Source organism: Sitophilus oryzae, unplaced genomic scaffold (assembly GCF_002938485.1).
Source record: "Sitophilus oryzae breed Bouriz unplaced genomic scaffold, Soryzae_2.0 scaffold_179_pilon_pilon, whole genome shotgun sequence".
NCBI classification, from domain to species: domain Eukaryota; kingdom Metazoa; phylum Arthropoda; class Insecta; order Coleoptera; family Curculionidae; genus Sitophilus; species Sitophilus oryzae.
Window position 1 is genome coordinate 4,568,750 of NW_022146501.1, and position 20,059 is coordinate 4,588,808.

A 20,059-nucleotide genomic window follows, 5' to 3' on the forward strand; every position below is an offset into this window, starting at 1 on the left:
GAAATAAATTATGTAATTACACTTACAGAACAGCTTGTTATCGTAACGAATAACAGCTCTGATATACAAAGGCCCCGGTATCCACCTGGAGCTACCTCTAAATAACAATAATCTTATTACAAATAAAAGAAGGAACGGGATGCCGATTAACCAGAACACTTGGAAGAGAATAACTTGCTGCCCTGCGGCGCATTAATTCATACTGCCATTAATGCAGAACTATAATCATCGTCTTTTTAAAAAGTTCTGATTTGTTATGGGACGCGAATAATCAAAACAGTCTAAATTCGTAGGTTTTGTTACTTGTTGTTATGATCAAAAATAGTCAAAGTGTATTAAATTTATTTTTTATTAGTAATAGAGATCTCTCTTTACTGGTTTTGATTTAGTGATTACAAGTAACACTAGAAATAAATATAATGTTCTATCTAACAAATGCAGTTGTAGCCAGAATATACAGGGTTCCGGAAAGTTCGGCAGCATATTCTGCAGATAAAAATAAGTAAAAAAGTTCGTATAAATGTATGTCCTAAAATGCTTAGTTTCGGAGATATAATTATTTCTGTAGCAACGTCAATATTTGGATGAAAATTGGTGATAGGGAGTTTTTTGGCATGCGAAATTTGATTTTGATGTCAATATGACTCCTACTTATAGAGGGCGCCTCCTGCACATTTTTAACTGGTTTGAAGAGTAATAGCTTTTCGTCTGTACCTGTATAAAACTACTAAGTAAAAAATATACATTTACGATGTTTTTTAAGTAAAAAAGGTCTCTTGGTAAAAAACGCTACGCGTAATGGTTCTCGAGATATTTCGAATCGAATTTATCAATACCTGTCATCATTGACATAAATGTTGACTAAATAGTTATTAGAAATTTGAAATGTTTTTGTGCCAAAAGTTCAACAGAAGCAGTTTTAATCATCTTCGAAAAAATTATTATTAATTTAAAAAAATAGTTCCCAAATTTATCATTTCAGTCAAATAACTATTTAGTCAACATGTTTAATTTATGTCAATGATGATAGGTATTGATAAATTCGATTCGAAATATCTCGAGAACCATTCCTGGACTGGGTCCTTTCGAACTCGATGGCATTTGTCTATCAGCAGTTTACCATTAGCTGAAGAAGTACGATTCTTGGACTGGGGTAAAAATTAATTATTAAATAACATTATTATCACCAAAAGAATATGTTAAAACCGAATTATAACGAGAAAACTTTCCTGGACTGGGTCCTTTCGAACTCGATGGCATGAGTCCATCAGCAGTTTACCATTAGCTGAAGAAGTATGATTCTTGGATTGGAGGGTATAAATTCATTGTTAAATAACATTATTATCATCAAAAGAATATATTAAAACCGAATTATAAAGAGAAAACTGTCCTGGTCTGGGTCCTCTTGAACTGGATGGCATTTGTCCATCAGCAGTTTACCATTAGCTGAAGAAGTACGATTTTTGGATTGGGCCATAAAAATGAATTATTAAATAACATTATTATCACCAAAAGTATATATTAAAACCGAATTATAACGAGAAAGCTTTCCTGGAGTGTGTACTTTTGAACTGGATGGCATGTGTCCATCAGCAGTTTACCATTTGCTGAAGAAATGATTCTTGCGTTGGTGGGTATAAATTCATTATTAAATAACATTATTGGTCATCAAAAGAATATATTAAAACCGAATTATAACGAAAACACTTTCCTGGACTGGGTCCTTTCGAACTCGATGGCATGTGTCCATCAGCAGTTTACCATTAGCTGAAGAAGTACGATTCTTGGATTCGGGGGTAAAAATTCATTATTAAACAACATTATTGTCATCAAAAGAATATATTAAAAGCAAATTATAACGAGAAAACTTTCCTGGACTGGGTCCTTTCGAACTCGATGGCATGTGTCCATCAGCAGTTTACCATTAGCTGAAGAAGTACGATTCTTGGATTGGGCCAGTAAAAATTAATTATTAAATAACATTATTATCACCAAAAGATATGTTAAAACCGAATTATAACGAGAAAACTTTCCTGGAGTGGGTCCTTTTGAACTGGATGGCATGCGTCCATCAGCAGTTTACCATTAGCTGAAGAAGTACGATTCTTCGATTGGAGGGTAAAAATTAATTATTAAATAACATTATTATCACTAAAAGTATATATTAAAACCGAATTATAACGAGAAAACTTTCCTGGACTGAGTCCTTTCGAACTCGATGGCATGTGTCCATCAGCAGTTTACCATTAGGTGAAGAAGTATGATTCTCTCTCTTGAGTTGGGGGGTACATATTCATTATTAAATGACATTATTGTCATCAAAATTATTATTAATTTAAAAAAATAGTTCCCAAATTTATCATTTCAGTCAAATAACTATCTACTCAGGTTTATTTTTTTTTTATCAATAATGACATTTATTGACTGTTTCCATTCTAAATATATTGAGAACGGTTGCTCGTAGCGATACCAAGAGACATATTTTACGTAAAAAATCATGGAAATGTACATTTTTTCACTTAGTAATTTTATACAGATATGGACGAAAAGTTATTACATTTCATAACATTTAAAAAACATGTAGGTGATGCCTCTAGAAATAGGAGTCATCTTGACATCAAAATCAAATTTCTCCAAAGAACTCCCAGAAACCAATGTTCATCCATATATTGACGTTACTTCAGAAATTATTTGGAAAAAATCGAAATAAAAAGGAGACTTCTACACCCTGTATCTCCGAAACAGAGAGAAGAAGCCTTTTAGGACATACATTTATAGGAAATTTTTTATTTATTTTTATTTGCAGAATATGCTGCCGAAGTTTCCGGAATACAGTTCGTACCACCCTGTATAGTATAATAGTGAATAAAATATTCAATATTCTAACCCATATAAGATTTTATTTCAAATAAAAGAAGAGAATTCAAACACCATTACCACTATATAGGCTTGGCTTATTCAGTTCAAGAAATCTCTGTTATTATCTTATAGCGATAAGAACATTTATCTTCCGCAGCCATCAAAATAGCGTTTAAATTTTCAATTATTATTTAATTTCAGATAGACAGCACGCGGCTGATAGGTACTACTTGGATGGTTCGCAACCGGTAAAACTGCAGCTCTATAAATCATAGAGCCAGTCTCTGGCGGTAGCAAAAATCAGCAGACCATAACTTACGCAACGCCGAGCGATCTGTCTTTTTTTACGTAGCTCGATGGGAGAGGGCGTGGTCCAGTCAGCGGCGTAACATTATATTTTTGTGAACCATTCCCTTTTATTAAAAAAAATAAAAATTGAGATATACATATGTAAATATACAAATTTCATAGTAGCACTTAATTCTAAGACAATAAATAACATCAATTAGGATTGATAGACGTATTGAATTATTTTCGCTCACTTCCTATTTCACCGGAAATGACTACAACTTTTGATTTTGAAATGACCTCCTTGGTATTTAAAATATTATTAATTTTTAAATGGCACCCTCGGTATATTTTTACCTCATTTGGTATAAAATGACATACTGGATAGAATGACATAGCACATATGTCAACTTGTGTCATTTTTATTTAAAAAAATAGCATTTTAAATTTTAATTTAGAGTGCCATAAATGTAACGACAATTTGGCTTGAAATACCAAGTGTGCGGTACCAAATTATTCGTAAAAAAATGCTTTTTCCAAATATGCTAATAAGCCACCCTTGTTTCATTTGAAAAAATTAAGATATTATTAAAAATAATTGGATTTGGGCATCTTATAAACCCTCAGGACATGACACGAAAAACATTAGACGATCAAATCTATTTTCCCAGGTTTCTTGATGAATAATTATTAGTGTTTTTAACACAGCCTTGTTTTTCACTGGAGCTCTAGATTGACATTCATAATATAATTTTTTTTAGTGAGATTGTCAAAATTTGACATAATATGATATGTTATTCTTTTCAGATTGTCATTTTCTATCGAATAAAGTAAAAATATACCGAGGGTGTCATTTAAAAATCAAAAATTTAGTAATTTCCGGTGAAACAGGAAGTAACCGGAAACAAATGAATACGTCAATCCATCCTAATTTATGTCATATACTACGAGATAAATGCAATTTTAATAATTGTGATTAATAAAATTGCGGTAATAAGAGAAAAAAAATCAGTGCCGCACGTATCTCTTTTAGAAAAATATTCCAGTGAAAACCCGTATGCACGTCTCTGGTGAATTTGTCAAGACTTTTTTAGCATTAAAATATGTAGCACTCATACTAACTTCAACCCTCCAAATAAAATTATAATAAATTGAAAAAAATCAGACTCATGTTGATATGAAAAATTAATTTTCTTTTACGTGAGAAATCATTTACGAATAAATCAACATGTATATTATTTCGTATATTTTTCATTTTATTGACTTTATGGAAAGCACTGTTTATTAAAATGTTGTATCCTATGTTATAGGGTTTGTTTCTCTATACAGTTTCCTGTCTCACAAAGTACAGTTTATGTCGGGGAAGGGATCATAGTTTCATAGTTGTCGATTTTCGAAAGAAATCAGTACATGTATATTATTTCGTACATTTTTCATTTTATTGATTTTATGCAAGCACTGTTCATTAAAATGTTGTATCCTATGTTATAGGGCTTGTTTCTCTCTACAATTTCCTGTCTCACAATATACCGGTTGTGTCGGGGAAGGGATCATAGTTTCATAGTTGTCGATTTTCGACAGAAATCAGTGCATGTATATTATTTCGTATATTTTTCATTTTATTTATTTTATGGAAAGCACTGTTCATTAAAATGTTCTATCCTATGTTATAGGGCTTGTTTCGCTCTAAAATTTCCTGTCTCACAATGTACCGTTTGTGTCGGGGACGGGATCATAGTTTCATAGTTGTCGATTTTCGAAAGAAATCAGTACATGTATATTATTATTTCGTATATTTTTCATTATATTGATTTTATGCAAAGCACTGTTCATTAAAATATTGTATCCTATGTTATAGGGCTTGTTCTCTCTACAATTTCCTGTCTCACAATGTACCGTTTGTGTCCGGGAAGGGATCATAGTTTCATAGTTGTCGATTTTCGAAAAAAATCACTAAATGTATATTATTTCGTATATTTTTCATTTTATTCATTTTATGGAAAGCACTGTTCATTAAAATGTTGTATCCTATGTTATAGGGCGTGTTTCTCTCTACAATTTCCTGTCTCACAATGTACCGTTTCTGTCGGGGAAGGGATCATAGTTTCATAGTTGTCGATTTTCGAAAGAAATCAGTACATGTATATTATTTCGTATATTTTTCATTTTATTGATTTTATGCAAAGCCCTGTTCATTAAAATGTTGTATCCTATGTTATAGGGCTTGTTTCTCTCTACAACTTCCTGTCTCACAATGTATCGTTTGTGTCCGGGAAGAGTTCATAGTTTCATAGTTGTCGATTTTCGAAAGAAATCAGTACATGTATATTCACGTAAAATCACACGAGAGATAGCACATGTTTTTTGAAATACACTGTATATTGGATTAGTAATGAGTTATAATGTATTAATATGATTTTTTAAAATTTTATCTGGGATTGCCAACGCTTTTTTGCCTACAGTATTGTATGAACGCCTCTGGTCTAGCAGGGTCTTTATGGGTCTTATTTCATAAACAATGACAAAAATCATTTTCCTCTTACGCACCTTAAAATGTCGCAGTAGTCTAAAGTCTAGATTATTGTCACTCTCTATATTGGAAACACGAGAATGATCTTAAAGTGTTTGAATTTAACACAACTATCTACTTCTAACTGTAACCTTCGATATATATCTAATTTTTTTTCTTTAGCAGAATTCGCATAATTCTTTAGGATCCTAATCCGGGTGCAATTTGCTTAATGATCGGTAGAATTGTGAGGCCATGTACGGCGGTCGGCAGTAATTAGTTATTGAGTAATAACCGCCGGTGCAAAACCTAATAAGAACCACTGATTTATCTTATCTATCGCTCGTATATTTAGAGTGTATCCGATTGCTTCTTGATTATATTCATTAGATACTTTGATGAACATTTTTGCTAATACGATGATTTGGTACGTGCAACAATGAAGGAACTGCTATATCTAGATTATTTAATCCAGTTACAAAGCCATTTATAATACCGGGTGTCCCAGAAATAAGTGCAAGTATTTAACTGGTAGTATATTTTGGCCTCAGAAACATGCCTATGAGGTATTTTTTGCGAAAAAAAAATATTATGTAAATTTGGAATTTTTTGAAAAAAAATTTGGAAATTTTTTTAGTTTTAAGTTAAAAAACATAATTTCGTGATAATATGGCAACATAGATAGTAGATTAAATTTACATGAAAGAAAATACAGAAAAGATCCATTGGTTCTCAAAATTTAAGCAAAAAAGCATTTTTTGTTTAAATTTTCAAAGTAAAATAGCTCGGTTATTTTGGGCTTACTTGAAAAATGGTAAAGAGAAAAAATGTTTCTTTTGAACCACCCCTAAAATACTTGCACTTATTTCTGAGACACCCTGTATATTGAAAAAAAAAAACAGGGCAAGTGCCAGTCGGACGATACAGGGAGAATGACAGTTTGTATCGAAATGAAATGTTATTTGAAAGCACTTTTTAAAAATATAGAGTGTTCTACAGGGTGTCCCCAAAAAAAGTTACACATCAAAGTTGTGTTTTTTGGAAAGGAACACCCTATATATTAATTGATTTTCAGATTCTTGGAGAAAAATAAAGGTAAGTTTTACTAGAGAAGTATATGACTAAAGGATGATTTACACCGGACCGTACCCGAGCCGGGCACGTTCCGTGAAGTAGACACCGAGCCACGTCCGATCCTTCTGTATATGCTACACCGAGTTGATAACGTTGATAATTCTATCAGTTGTTAAATGCAGTGTACCATACACAAATTAATAAAATACTTAACTGCTCCTGCTTTTATCTAGTCTGTTTTTTTATGGGGATATGTATGACGACTATTATTATCGACAACATGAGAGAAATAATTGTAGCTGCTAGAACTTAGAACTCCACATATGCCTTTTAAATTGAAAAGATCTTTTGAAAAGAGAATCATTTTATGCAATTAACAGGAAAGGAAGAATTTTGAGCATTTGATTTCGTATAGCAAATTTTTGTCACTTAATTATAGGTTTATATCTAGTTTTAATTCTGTAATAATTAAAATATGTTTTAAACGTGTATCTTTTTATTACCGCTGAGGAATTTACTCTACATCTTTTAATTTTTGTTAAATTAACATAAGATATATTATAGTCACCCCCCCCCCACCCCTTAGATTTTTTCAGATAATAAATATCGCGTCAGTGGAAAAGAAATCAGAAAAGTCAGTCAGAAATTAAAATATCTAGGAGAATCTTTGTCTGAGGGGTAGACAACCTTAATAATATTTTGAAGATATATGAATTCCCCATTAAACACCGGAATAATATACTGGGTGTTCCATTTAAAATAAAGGAGTAAACCGCTTTTAAAAGTGACCAATGTTCCATATTAATTTTGTGTCACCCTGTACAACTTTTCGGGTCAAATTTTAATTTGGTTTAACATACAATGATTATTGTAATTAAATATCAAGCTATACAGGGTAAATTAAAATTTAGGTAGCTGTTATTGTAATTAGAAATTTACTCTTCATTTTCACAAAATGTGAAATATGTTAAAATTCTTACAGTTTAGGCATATGCTTTAATAAAACTCACATTTTTTTTTCTAGAATCCGAAAATCAATTAATATACAGGGTGTTTTATTACAAAAAAAACACAACTTTAATATGTAAATTTTTTGGGGGGCTCCCTGTATAACTCTATATATTTTTATAAAATGCTTTCAATTAACCTACATATGCTCCCAAAATTTCATTTTGATATAAACCACCGTTCTCCTTGGATCCTCCACGTCGTATGAGAGGCGCCACCCTGTACAGTTTGTCACTTTATTTGTCTGTAATGAAATATTGACGTTTCAAACAACAGAAGAAAAAAATCAAAATCTTTTCTCTTCCTGTTTCAGAAAATCAGACACTACAAAGATCGATTCAAAAGACAGCAAGGAGCGCATCTCTATCTTCCCGGGAGCTATGTGACAGAAGGAGACCAAGGACCCGATGCTGGACCTTGGTCAGAATGGTCAGAGCCCAGTCCGTGTTCCAGGACGTGCGGAGGAGGAGTCAGCACGCAGTACCGACAGTGTCAGCAAGGTTACACGTGCCAAGGACCGGAAAGGAGGCATTTTTCGTGCAACACTCAAGTGAGTAGTATTATTTTATTTTTAGAGTTTGTAGACTTTTTTTGTGAAGCCTCAATTAGAGAAAATAGCTATAGATAAACTAAAATAACTAGCTAAACAAAAATAGGCCTTACATGTTGCTGTGTTTTATTAATTAATACTAGCGTGTACCCGCGACTTCGTTCGAATTAATCATTTGTAATGGTGATGATAAAGCAAAGCAAGAATTTCCATAAACCTACAAACTGGATAAAATTTTCTCACATTTATGTCAGCATGAGAAAAAAACAATATGGCGTTATTATTATATAACTTGGTAATATTTGAGAGGTAGTTTCATTTCATTGGAATTTGACTTCCGTTCGAAAAATACGTTTGCCAAAAATAAGCTTTTTACGTCAACCAGTTTAAGCAGAATCGTGGTTAATCAATTACCCAACCTTTTGGAACACCCTGTATGATTTTTTAAAAAAATTTCAAAATATGTAAAAAAACAAATAAATTATGCTTATCCAAGCGTTTTCCCGAAAGACTAACCGTTTTTTAAATAAAAAATATTGTAATATTTGAGAGGCGTTTTCACCCTCTTGGAATTTGAGATTCGAGACACCCCTCCTTATCGAACCTCTACACCCCACAGTCAATCCGTTTGCCAAAAATCAGCTTTAAACGTCAAGCAGTTTAAGCAGAATCGTGACTTACTCAATGGTCATATTTTATGAATCACCCTGTATAAATTTTTAAAAAATCTTAAAATATGTAAAACAACAAAATAATATATATGTTTTTAAGAGTTTTTCCGAAAAACTCGCCGGTTTTTAAATAAAAAATGTTCTAATATTTGAGGGATGGTTTCACCAAGGTTTCGCCCCCTTAGAATTCGAGTTTCGAAAAATTCCTTCTTATCGAACCTCTACACCCTAAAGTCAACCCGTTTTCCAAAAATCAGCTTTTTACGTTAAGCGCTTTAAGCAGGATCGTGATTAATATTAATGACTAGATTTTTCGAAACACCTTGTATACATTTTTAAAAAATCTTAAAATATGTAAAAAACAAAATAAAATACCCGTGTTTAAGCGTTTTTTCGGAAACTTGACCGTTTTTTAAATAAAAAATATTGTAATATTTGAGAGAAGGTTTCACCCCCTTGGAACTGGAATTTCGAAAAATCCCTCCTAACTTACTCCTACACCCGTTGAGTGGTTTGAGTAGGATCGTGATTAATCAGTGAGTCAGTCACTTAAGGATTTTATATATTAGTAGATTAAGAAAAAAATCAGAATAAGAAAGAATACATATTATGTCGCAGGCGTATCGAATAACTTCATCAAAATTTGGAAATAATGGCACAAAAAGTGATAACTCTGTTAAATAGAGTATGGTTGAGGATTATTATAAAGATCTAAATTCATTTTATTCTAAAAGAAAGCAAAGTTCCACAAAGAAGCAGCCCTGTACCATATACACAGAATCTAATTATTACATGCAGAGTATAATAATTAAATGAGATATTAATCTTAAGGTTTTAATATATTTTGTATTTAAAATTATGTTATTTATAATTAAAATTTATGAAATAGAATTCAAGTTGTTTTCGGCTAAACATAATAAAATTTTGACAAAAATAATTATTGTTTTTCTATAGGAAAATATGGGGTATTTTTATTAAAGCGTAAATTATTCAATATGCTTATGGTTATAGTTGACTAAACTTTGATCAATTTTTAATCTGCCTGGCCTCGATTGGGCATTTTGTAAAATGACTGAAAACAGGCAATTTTTTGCAGAAATAGTTTTATTCTTTCAAGTCACCACCCTTTACTTTCAATAATTATATACAGTGGTGGCCAAAAGTATGGAAACTTTTTACTTTTTAAAATATCACAGAACTTTAACGTCAACTTGACAATCCTGAAAAATATTATTGTTAACCAAAGAGTAAATCAATTTCTAAATTCGCTAACGCCAACTTATTTTTCATTAAAAAAAAATTACCAATTTTCGTAACTAGGTCGGCCATATTGAGGAACTTTTAAAAGAATAGTACTATACACGCGGCAGAGTGTACCACAGTCACCGCGATACTCCGCCCACTCATCACATTGGCTACTTGCAAATTTGTCGAATTTTTATTGACGGGACGCATCGTTATTTTTTTGAGAAAGATCGATTAAAACGGTAGTAGGCCGAGCTTGGAGAACAGTGCAGTCGTTATCGGTAAAATGGTAGCGTAATACAGGGTTTGCAAGTTAAACAAAAGACCAAAAATGTTATCACCAACTTACTGCAAAATAAAACACTAAATCACCACAATACACTAAAACACTTTTACTTTTACACTGGCATGATTAAAACTAAACTAATATCTACAAATTGAGCGTTTATATACTCGCTGATTGGTGGGCCATTGTCTCATACTATCTTTGCATTTAATAATTTTGATGCTCTCATATGCATCTTATTGCCTTTAATTTGAGACTTGTTTAATTCATTTTCGATCATTTATATCCATACAACGTTCTTTATCAACAATATGTTCGGCAACGTAAGATTTATCCGGTCTACCATATCTTATCTGAGCCATATGTTCTTTAAATCTAGATAATATTGATATTCAAGTTTACCCAACATATTTCTGATTACAATTTTTATACAAAATTTCATAAATACCCGACCTTTCCAGTGGAGGTGTTTTATCTTAGGATTACCTTAATAATTGTAGTAATTTATTATTAGCACTTTACACAAGTTTATAATTGACATTCTAAAAAATTCAATTCTATCAAACGGTATTGAAAAATATTTTGACGTATCTTTCTCCACTTGAAAAGTCGAATTTTCAGAAATCTCAAACTTATACCTACGTTTTCTCATTATTTTATCAACTAATGAAGACGCATATCCATTACACTCAGCTACATTCCTAATGTAAGTTCTTTTTATTTTATATCTTTCGTTTTTGAAACTATAGCGCAATCATCAGCATATTGAAGTTCTGTGATAAACTTTATACGTGTTTTTGCCGTGAGTCTTTTTTATGTTGAACAGACCTCCGTCATATCTGTATCTAATGTCCAATCCTCTATCCTGCAGTTTGCTGTCTACTATAAAGGAGAGTGCTGCCATAAATATGTTGAATAGGAGAGGCGCTAAGACACATCTCTGCCTAACTCCTGTGTTTGTTAGAAAGGTATCGCTCTGTGATCCATGATGGTGATAGAGAAATCACTCTCGACTTGTTGTTGTTATGGAGGCTTTTACACACTGTAAGAAATTTGTTGGGTACTCCGAACTTTTTCATAATTGCCCAAAGTGCATCTCTGTTCACAGAGTCGAAGGCTTTTGTTAGGTCGATTAAAAACTAAAAACAACTATTCAAAAACTGACATTTTTTAAGAGCCACTACCAGGTTTTTATTTTAAATTTAAAAAATCTTATACGAATTAATCGATTGTCAAGCAAGAATACATTAAAGTTAGTTAAACTCGGCTAAACGAAAGAACAGTTACCTTAAAACAACAAAGGATATAATAGGAACAGCATTCCTTCAATTAAAAATGCTACACTTATATTCTTACATGTTTTTTTTTCGACTGCACTTTAATCAGTGCCACTATCATCTTGAGTGAAACCCGAAAGTTTATGCATAAAATTCTCAGATCACGACGACAATCAGCAAAATTTAAAAAGGCGTCCGACCTGGCAGAGCTGACAAATTTCGTGCACTTTCTTTTTAATGAAAACGCGATCCGCGAATAGATTCATTTTTCATTTTCTTTTCGCGAGATCTCTCGACGGTGTGAACGTCTGAAGGAGTTGCATTTATCACTATAACAAAGTTTGGGATAAAGAACGACACTAATACCGGATCCTATTTTACCCTTTTTCCTCTTCGTATTACAGTCGTTTATCTTACTTAAGACCCTTGAAGAATTACAAAATATTTACTTGGTTTAATGTTAAAGTATGAAGAAAAACAGCGTGATTAATAAAAATACTTTCTCAGAAAAATCCTTTCATTAAATTTATGTTTTAGGTTTGGTACATTTCGAGGTGTATTTTCTTCAGTGTTTTCAGTTTAACCGGTCACTTTCCTCTATAGGGATGCGTTCGTTTGCGTGACTTAGGCCAGTTTTCGCTCAAAGCATGCAACAAATATTTGCAGGCAGTTATATTGTCATAATTCAGTTAATACAGTTAACGTAATCAGAAAACATCGATAACAAGAAGAACAAGATGGATTCCTTCACGCGGAACCCGTATACGGAAGAAATCAAGCATCGATTAAGAAGTGGGAGAAATTGTTTACCGCTATTATTATGGTTGGTATTAGGTGTAGTTGTTTATGTGTTTGTTCCAACCGGACGAGAGAACCGTTCTAGAACGGTAATTTCCTATCAGTCAATTCATTCGTAAATCTTGGCAAATGATCAAACTTTTCAAACAATAAGTGAGCGACTAGAAATTACTGTCCCAGGATCGGTTCTAGGTCCGGTTGGAACGAACCTAATAGTTCGCAATAGATTAGTTTGTGTAAGCAGTAATCATATCGTGAACTTATTGTTTCATTTGTTTTGACATTCTTGTCTTATACGATTTGTATTTTAGTAATACCTCTTATATTGTTTTTTTTTTCAGATCTAGTTTTTTCTCTTTATTTTTTTTGGAAACAATAGCTTCCTCCTTAAGGAGACGGCAAATTGTAACAGATTATTTTTTATTACGTGAAAGCGATCTTTTCGATTTTTTTTTGTTATAGATAGGACCCTTTTAACAAAGAAGTTGTAAAGCAAACATCTACAAACTATTTTTCACAGGTCTATACTAAAGCGATTTAAAAAGAAAAAAGAAATAAACTATAGAACTCTAAACACACATAAATTGTAAAGATGGACTTTTTCTAAAGATAAAAACGTCAAACCGTCATCTAATGGTAATAAAACAATTGGTAACCAGAAAATCACGTACTTGAAAGCGCTTAAAATAGTTGAGCTTAAGTTAAATATATTAAACGAGCAAACAGGTGTCATTTAGCAACAGGCGGTTCAAGCAAGTTGGATTGAAGGAAGGTGGCAAGTTGACCAATCCAAAAGGGATTGGGAACCTTCAGGGTTAATGTTATTGGCTAAGCAGTACTTAGAACTGCCTACCAACCCTTAGGTCGTACTGAAAAATTGACCATAAAGTTAATGGCTTACTAGATATTTCGAAAAAAAACAAATTTCGGCTATTTTAAAAATTGTCCCTAATTCCATTATAAGCTATTTTAGACAAAAAGTTTTCAGATAAAAGTTGTAGATAATCACATTCTTTATGAGACTGTGTCCTCCGTTTTCTTCTATAGCCTGTCATTTTTGACATATGACACAAACATATGTTTTTTTAAATGGAAACTATAGTTGGCCATGACTTCATAATAAGCGCCATTTTTTAAGCTTTTCGGCGATATAAGCTATAATATGTTTTCTTCGAAAAATTACTGAGTTATAGCCAATTCTTATAATTTTTAAACAATTTCACTTAGTTAGCCATGGAAACAAGTTCAATCGTCGTTGCTCTCGAGTGGCGGTACTAGAGAAGTTTAATTAAGTTAACCGGTCCTTTTACGAGAATAGGTAGTAATTCAGTTTTAAAAAGATACAATTCAAAACAATGGCGGAACATTTTCTAAAATAACTTAAAGTGAGCAGTAATTTTATTTTTTAAGTTTTAGTTTGTTCAATGTTTAGTAATATATTGTGACTTTTTATAAGTTATAAATCATAACAGAATAAGAACACCATGCAATCTAATTGAAATTAGTCAAAAAAGATAAGAATTGGCTATAACTAAAAACTTTCCTACATGTCTTGAAAACCGTTCTGTAAAAAACGTAACATTCACCGGTCAACGTATCCTCAAAAATGTATGTATTAATAAAAAAAAAGAAAAGTTGAACCAATAATCCTACACGCTTTTCTTCATTTGAAAAATTCATATTTACAATTTTTGGTAATTTTAATTTACGAAGTTTGGATGTGACAGCTTCACATTTCTGAGAGCAAAGGCGATTAAACTTGTTTCGATGGCTAACTAAGTTAAATTGTTTAAAAATGATAAGAAGTGTCTATAACTCAGTAATTTTTCGAAGAAAACATATTATAACTTATATCGCTGAAAAGCTTAAAAATGGCGCTTTTTATGAAGTCATGGCCAACTATGGTTTCCATTTAAAAAAACATATGTTTGTGTCATATGTCAAAAATGACAGGCTTCAGAAGAAAACGGAGGGCACATTCTCATAAAGGATATGATTATCTACAACTTTTATCTGAAAACTTTTTGTCTAAAATAGCTTATAATGGAATTAGGAACAACTTTTAAAATAGCCGAAATTTGTTTTTTCGAAATATCTAGTAAGCTATGAACTTTTTCAAAAATCTGAAAGGCGCATATTTATGACTCCACAAACTGCAATTCTTTTCCCATTTAACCGACTCTCTATCTCCAGTAGTTCCGAGATACCCATAGAGAACATCGTAGGAAACTCACCCTGTATATAAAAATGAACTTAATATACTGTATATACATATACGCTTACCGTTTCACTGAATCCACAAAGAAAGCAACTGTTAGACTGGCCACGATCATGCAAGCTAAATAAATTCCAGCAATAGTTTGAATTTTCGACGGAGAAGGCGGTGTGAGATTAGGGACGGCTTCCAGGGACGTTCCAGGGCAGAAGTTTGCTCCACATATATCGCCGCTATCTCTTTGAGGCGTGGAAATGTTAACAATTTCTTTAAATACCTCGGTAATATTGCTGAAACTAACGTTTGATTGGATTTCGGCAAGAGGGCTTTCTCCTGATGACAAAACTGAAAGAAAAATCTCAATTTAATACCTCTATTAGGATTAAAATATATGCTACAATAAAAACAGTTATAATTTTCTAAAATGCTACAGTTATAATTTTCATAAAGTGTATTACTAATGTAGTGTTCAATGAAAGGTGCGTTTAACTTAAGAATTTACAAATTAGAATTTTACAAAGAACATGACAGTGATCTTTCTTTCAAAGTATAGTGTATATTTAGTCTGTACTTATGATACATGAAAAAAAAAGGTTCAATTATTTTGCCTTAAAGCTTTAGACACAAATTACCTATAACAGATGCGAAAGAACACCGAATTACGCGTTCAGGTTTCTGTGACCTTCAGAAAGAGTTCATAGACAATCCGCATCAATGTATAGTTTGGGTTATTATTTGTTTGGGTGAAAATAATCTGCACCAATATGTTATCGAGGCATACAAAAGGTCCACAGACTTCGAGACATACGAAAAATCAAGTCCATTTAGCGTGTGTCGCAATTTTCTACACTTAAAAAATTATTTTTATAGCTATAGCTATAGCAAAAAAAAAGCTGTGTGATTTTCATAGAAAATAAGGGCACCTGTAATTCATTTGAGAATGTTATAAATCGCTAAAAGGGTTTCAAATCTCTTGGATTTCTATTAATATGTAATAAATTTCATAAATTTTTATTAAAAAATTGAACCTAAAATTGTTAGAATCAGTAAAATCAATTCAAATTCAAAAATTCATTTCTGTCAAATTCCCTCATTTGTAGGTAAATATTAAAGTAAATATAAATACAAGGTTATTCTATGTATCTTATTTTTAACTCAAAATTTAAATGATTGTTGCATTAATGCCTTAATGTTGAATCGAATGAACAATAGTATTAATAATGACCATATAATAATAATAAAGTTTTATATCATAGTTACTCGTTATTAAAACTACTAAAACACTTTTTAAATTGGTATTATATTAACAACTTTTGTTTTTAATCCAAAAAAGTTACCAATTTTCTCAATCAAAATATTTGTGGTCCTGAAAAGGACCTTGTTTTCCATGTTCGTCAAGGTAGGTAATGGGTAAAAGGTAAAAAAACAGGATAATGAAATTTAAAAATTACAAGAATTGTTCAAGAAGTGCCTCCCTCTTGCATTAAACAATAACCCAAACGATCATAAAATCTCGCCGACATCCCGAGGTGGTCCTGGACCGGGCGGTGTGGACTGTGCTTATCCAGGCGACTAACCGAGACGCCGTTTCGTTCTACTGCGAACGATCCAGGGCTCGCGTGCGTACCTATCCCACAGGACTCCGTTTCGTCCTTACTGCGAACGATCCACGGCTCGCGTGCGTACCTATCCCACAGCGACTCTTGTTTCGATCCTACTGCGAACGATCCAGGACTCGCGTGCGTATCTATCCCACAGGACGCCGTTTCGTCTCTACTGAGAACGATCCAGGCTCGCGTGCTATCTATCCCACAGGACGCCGTCTCGTTCTACTGCGCACGATTCCGGGCTCGGGTGCGTAATTATCCCACAGGACGCCGTTTCGTTCTACGACGAACGATCCAGGGCTCGCGTTTCTGCCTTAACTGCTCCAAGTTTTGAATTTCTTCGTCGCCGTACATTTTAGATTTTATGTACTCCCATATAAAGAAATCACTCACCGAGAAGTCAGGTGAAATTTAAACGTCGCCGTCTAAATAAAACTGTCATTTTAGAAAACTTGTCAAAATTTGGATACACGCTAAATGGACTTGATTTTCCTATGCCTCGAAGTCTGTGGACTTTTCTGTATAATGTCACAGTAATTTAATAGATTGCTCGTCATATTACAGAGTATATCAGCTCGTAGGAGATTAGGAAAAAAAAGATATTTATAGTATAAAAAATTAATTTATTTAACAAAATTTAATTAAAGATGTGACAAAATAGTTACATTTCTATAGGTTCTATCGGACTTTTTTCGACTATATAAATCTTTATTTTTGTAAACTTTAATGCATAAAATATTTTCAATCTAATAAATAATTTAATGATGTAAATAAGAGGAAATTTCTCACATGGGGTGGTCAAATTCTATAGTTTTTCATTATATCAAACAGCCTCTGAATGTTTTCTTCAATGCAAAACTCATCAAAATTTAATATATTATATTTTCCAGCCTGTAAATAAAATGAACAAATTTTTGTACTTTCATGATCAAAGGCTTTTAAATGGATAAATAATTTCGAGTTATCAAGAGATTCGGATTCTTTTGCAAATTTAGACAAATATCACATTGAAGTATTTGAAGACCCTTTTAATGATGTAGTTAAACATAATTAAAGGCATTTTGAGTTGAAAACACTCAGAGGCTGTTTGATGTATAAAAACTACCCGTATTGGCCAAACGTGAAATTTCCTCTTATTTACATCATTAAATGATTTATTAGGTGGAAAATATTTGATGTATTAAAGTTTACAACTGTAAGATTTATATAGTCGAAAAAAGTCCGATAGAACCAATAGAAAGGTAACTATTTTGTCACATTTTTAATAAATTTTATTAAAAATTGAACTAAAATTGTTAGTATCATTAAAATCAATTCAAATTCAAAAATTGTATCAGTCAAATTCCCTCATTTAAGGTGAATATTAAAGTAAATATAAATACAGCTCATTCTAAGCTCCACTTATTTTTAAGAAAAATTTAAATTATTGTTGCAATTGGGCCTTTTTTGTTAAATAAATTAATTTTTTCTCAATAAATATATTTTTGGTCCTAAAAATGAAACACATTTGCATCACATTTTAAATAAGATATGGGTAAATTACCAAAACTTAGATAATGACAGTTCAAAAAGTTCAACTAAAATCCAACACGCGTTTTGCATTAAAAGAAACATATAACCACGCACTATGTCATTCCAGCAAGCGAATACGTCTCAGCATAGGTTTCAGTGTCTAAACGACTGGTGTATTTACACCACTCAATAGGCGTGTCGGGTTTGAAGCGGTCTTCCGATGCAGTACGCTTTCTTTCGCATCTGTTATAGGTATCATTTGTGCGAGAAGTCAGGTAAAATTACATGTACTAGTGAATACTAACTGTCACTAGTAAAACTTCTACCAAAATTAGTTGATAAACTCATAATGGCTTGATTCGCCTATGTCAGGTAATGTGATCTTTTACTAATAATTCACAGTTAATATTTATTGATTTCTCGCTTTTACTATAACATATATAAGAGATTTATAAAATTAATTTATTTAACAAAATTTAATTAAAGATGTGACAAAAATAGTTACATTTTTATTGGTTCTATCGGACTTTTTCGACTATATAAATCTTTATTTTTGTAAACTTTAATGCATAAAATGTTTTCACTACTCATAAACATTCTTAAGGATCTGAATATCATTTCTAGACATTTGCTAACGTATTATTAAAAATTATTAAGATTAATTTTATTAAACCGTTCTGAATCCTAACTAGGAAACTCTTAGCAGCAAGTTTCAGACAAAACCACTTTGTTAAAGCTATTTCGGATACCTAAACAAATAGTCCTAAGGGTTCAAAAGACGATGGGCAAGATGGAATTCGGTCCTTAGCTTTAGATAATCCCATCGAATTAATGAGATTATACTTTTTGGCGTGTCGAACAGACATTTGAGGATGTTCACTTATTAAGACCTTTAGTTTTTTTCATATCTCAGCCTCGATCTCAGCACTCAAAGGCATTATGAGTTAGTAAAATGTCTCAAAATACTTTGTTTTAAGTAATTAATAACACTAGTTATTAAGTAATTAATAATAAATTAAAAACTACTTTTTAAATTTTTAAAAGATGCTTTTTGAATTTTTGGTTAAAATTATTTCCGATAGAACCAATAGAAAGGTAACTATTTTGTCAAATTTTTAATAAAATTTTGTTAAATAAATTAATTTTTTTTATACTAGAAACAACATATTTTATGAGTATATCTGGGACGGCAATGTGCATAATTTAAAATTATTTTGAAATGTACAGGTTACGTCAGAACTAAGATCCACTTTTCACACCAATTTTTAATTAAAATGGCAACCAAGAGGGCTAGTGTCGTCATGGCAAGTTTTTAGTGACAGTTAGTAGCTATTTTATTATTCCAATCTTCCTTCTTTATTATTCCAAATTGTTGTCAGAGAACAGACCTGAGTATCAAGAACCGCCACAGCCAGAAATAAACATTGCAGGAGAGGAAATCTACGTGGATACCAACAAAATAAAGACCGCTATAATGTCTTTAAAGAATGGAAGAGCATGTGGCCCAGAGGGAGTATATGCGGAACTCATAAAATCTGGAAAAGCAAAAAACTGTTTAGAATGTTAATAAACATAGTTAACCAGTGCTTAAATGGTCATACAGTACCTGAACAGTGGAAAAAAGCATATATCTCCTCTATATATAAAAGGGCTCAAGGAAGGATCCCAATAACTACAGGGGAATTTCGGTCACCAGCACTATGAGTCGCCTCTATGGAAGGATACTGAGGAACTTAATTGAAGAGGAATACTCCAGCTACGAAGAAGAAGAGCAGAATGGTTTCAGAAGCGAAAGATCATGTACAGATAATATATTTGCATTGAAACAGATCATCGAGAAGAAATCTGCAATGAACCAGGAAGTTCATATAACATTCATCGATCTACAAAAGCATATGATACAGTGCCAATAATAAAATTATGGGAATTATTGCACGAATCAAGAATTAACGCAGCTCTGATAAAAGCTGTACAACGGAGGAAAATCTCTCAACGGTTTCTCAGAGGAAATTTCTATCACTAAAGGGATCCGTCAGGGTTGCTGTATATCCCCAACACTATTTAAAATTTATATTGCCAAGGCCTTACATCTATGGAAAAGAAAATGTAACGGAATGGGTATAGAACTAAATGACATATGCCTATACACCTTGCAATTTG

The 20,059-nt window shown here is 32.1% G+C and overlaps 2 protein-coding genes across 3 annotated transcripts in view; one reads left to right on the forward strand and one right to left on the reverse strand.

Annotated features, from left to right (window-relative positions):
- The window catches only part of LOC115882709 (putative serine protease K12H4.7), a gene marked incomplete in the record, with an annotated part of 747,005 nt that overhangs the window by 245,593 nt on the left and 481,353 nt on the right, over positions 1-20,059 (forward strand).
- Positions 14,845-20,059, reverse strand: part of LOC115882712 (UNC93-like protein) — a 91,661-nt gene continuing 86,446 nt past the window's right edge. For both annotated transcript variants that reach the window (XM_030900935.1, XM_030900936.1), the window contains exon 4: positions 14,845-15,125. In XM_030900935.1, the coding sequence (XP_030756795.1) occupies positions 14,845-15,125 (281 nt within the window). The remainder of the gene's footprint in view (positions 15,126-20,059) is intronic.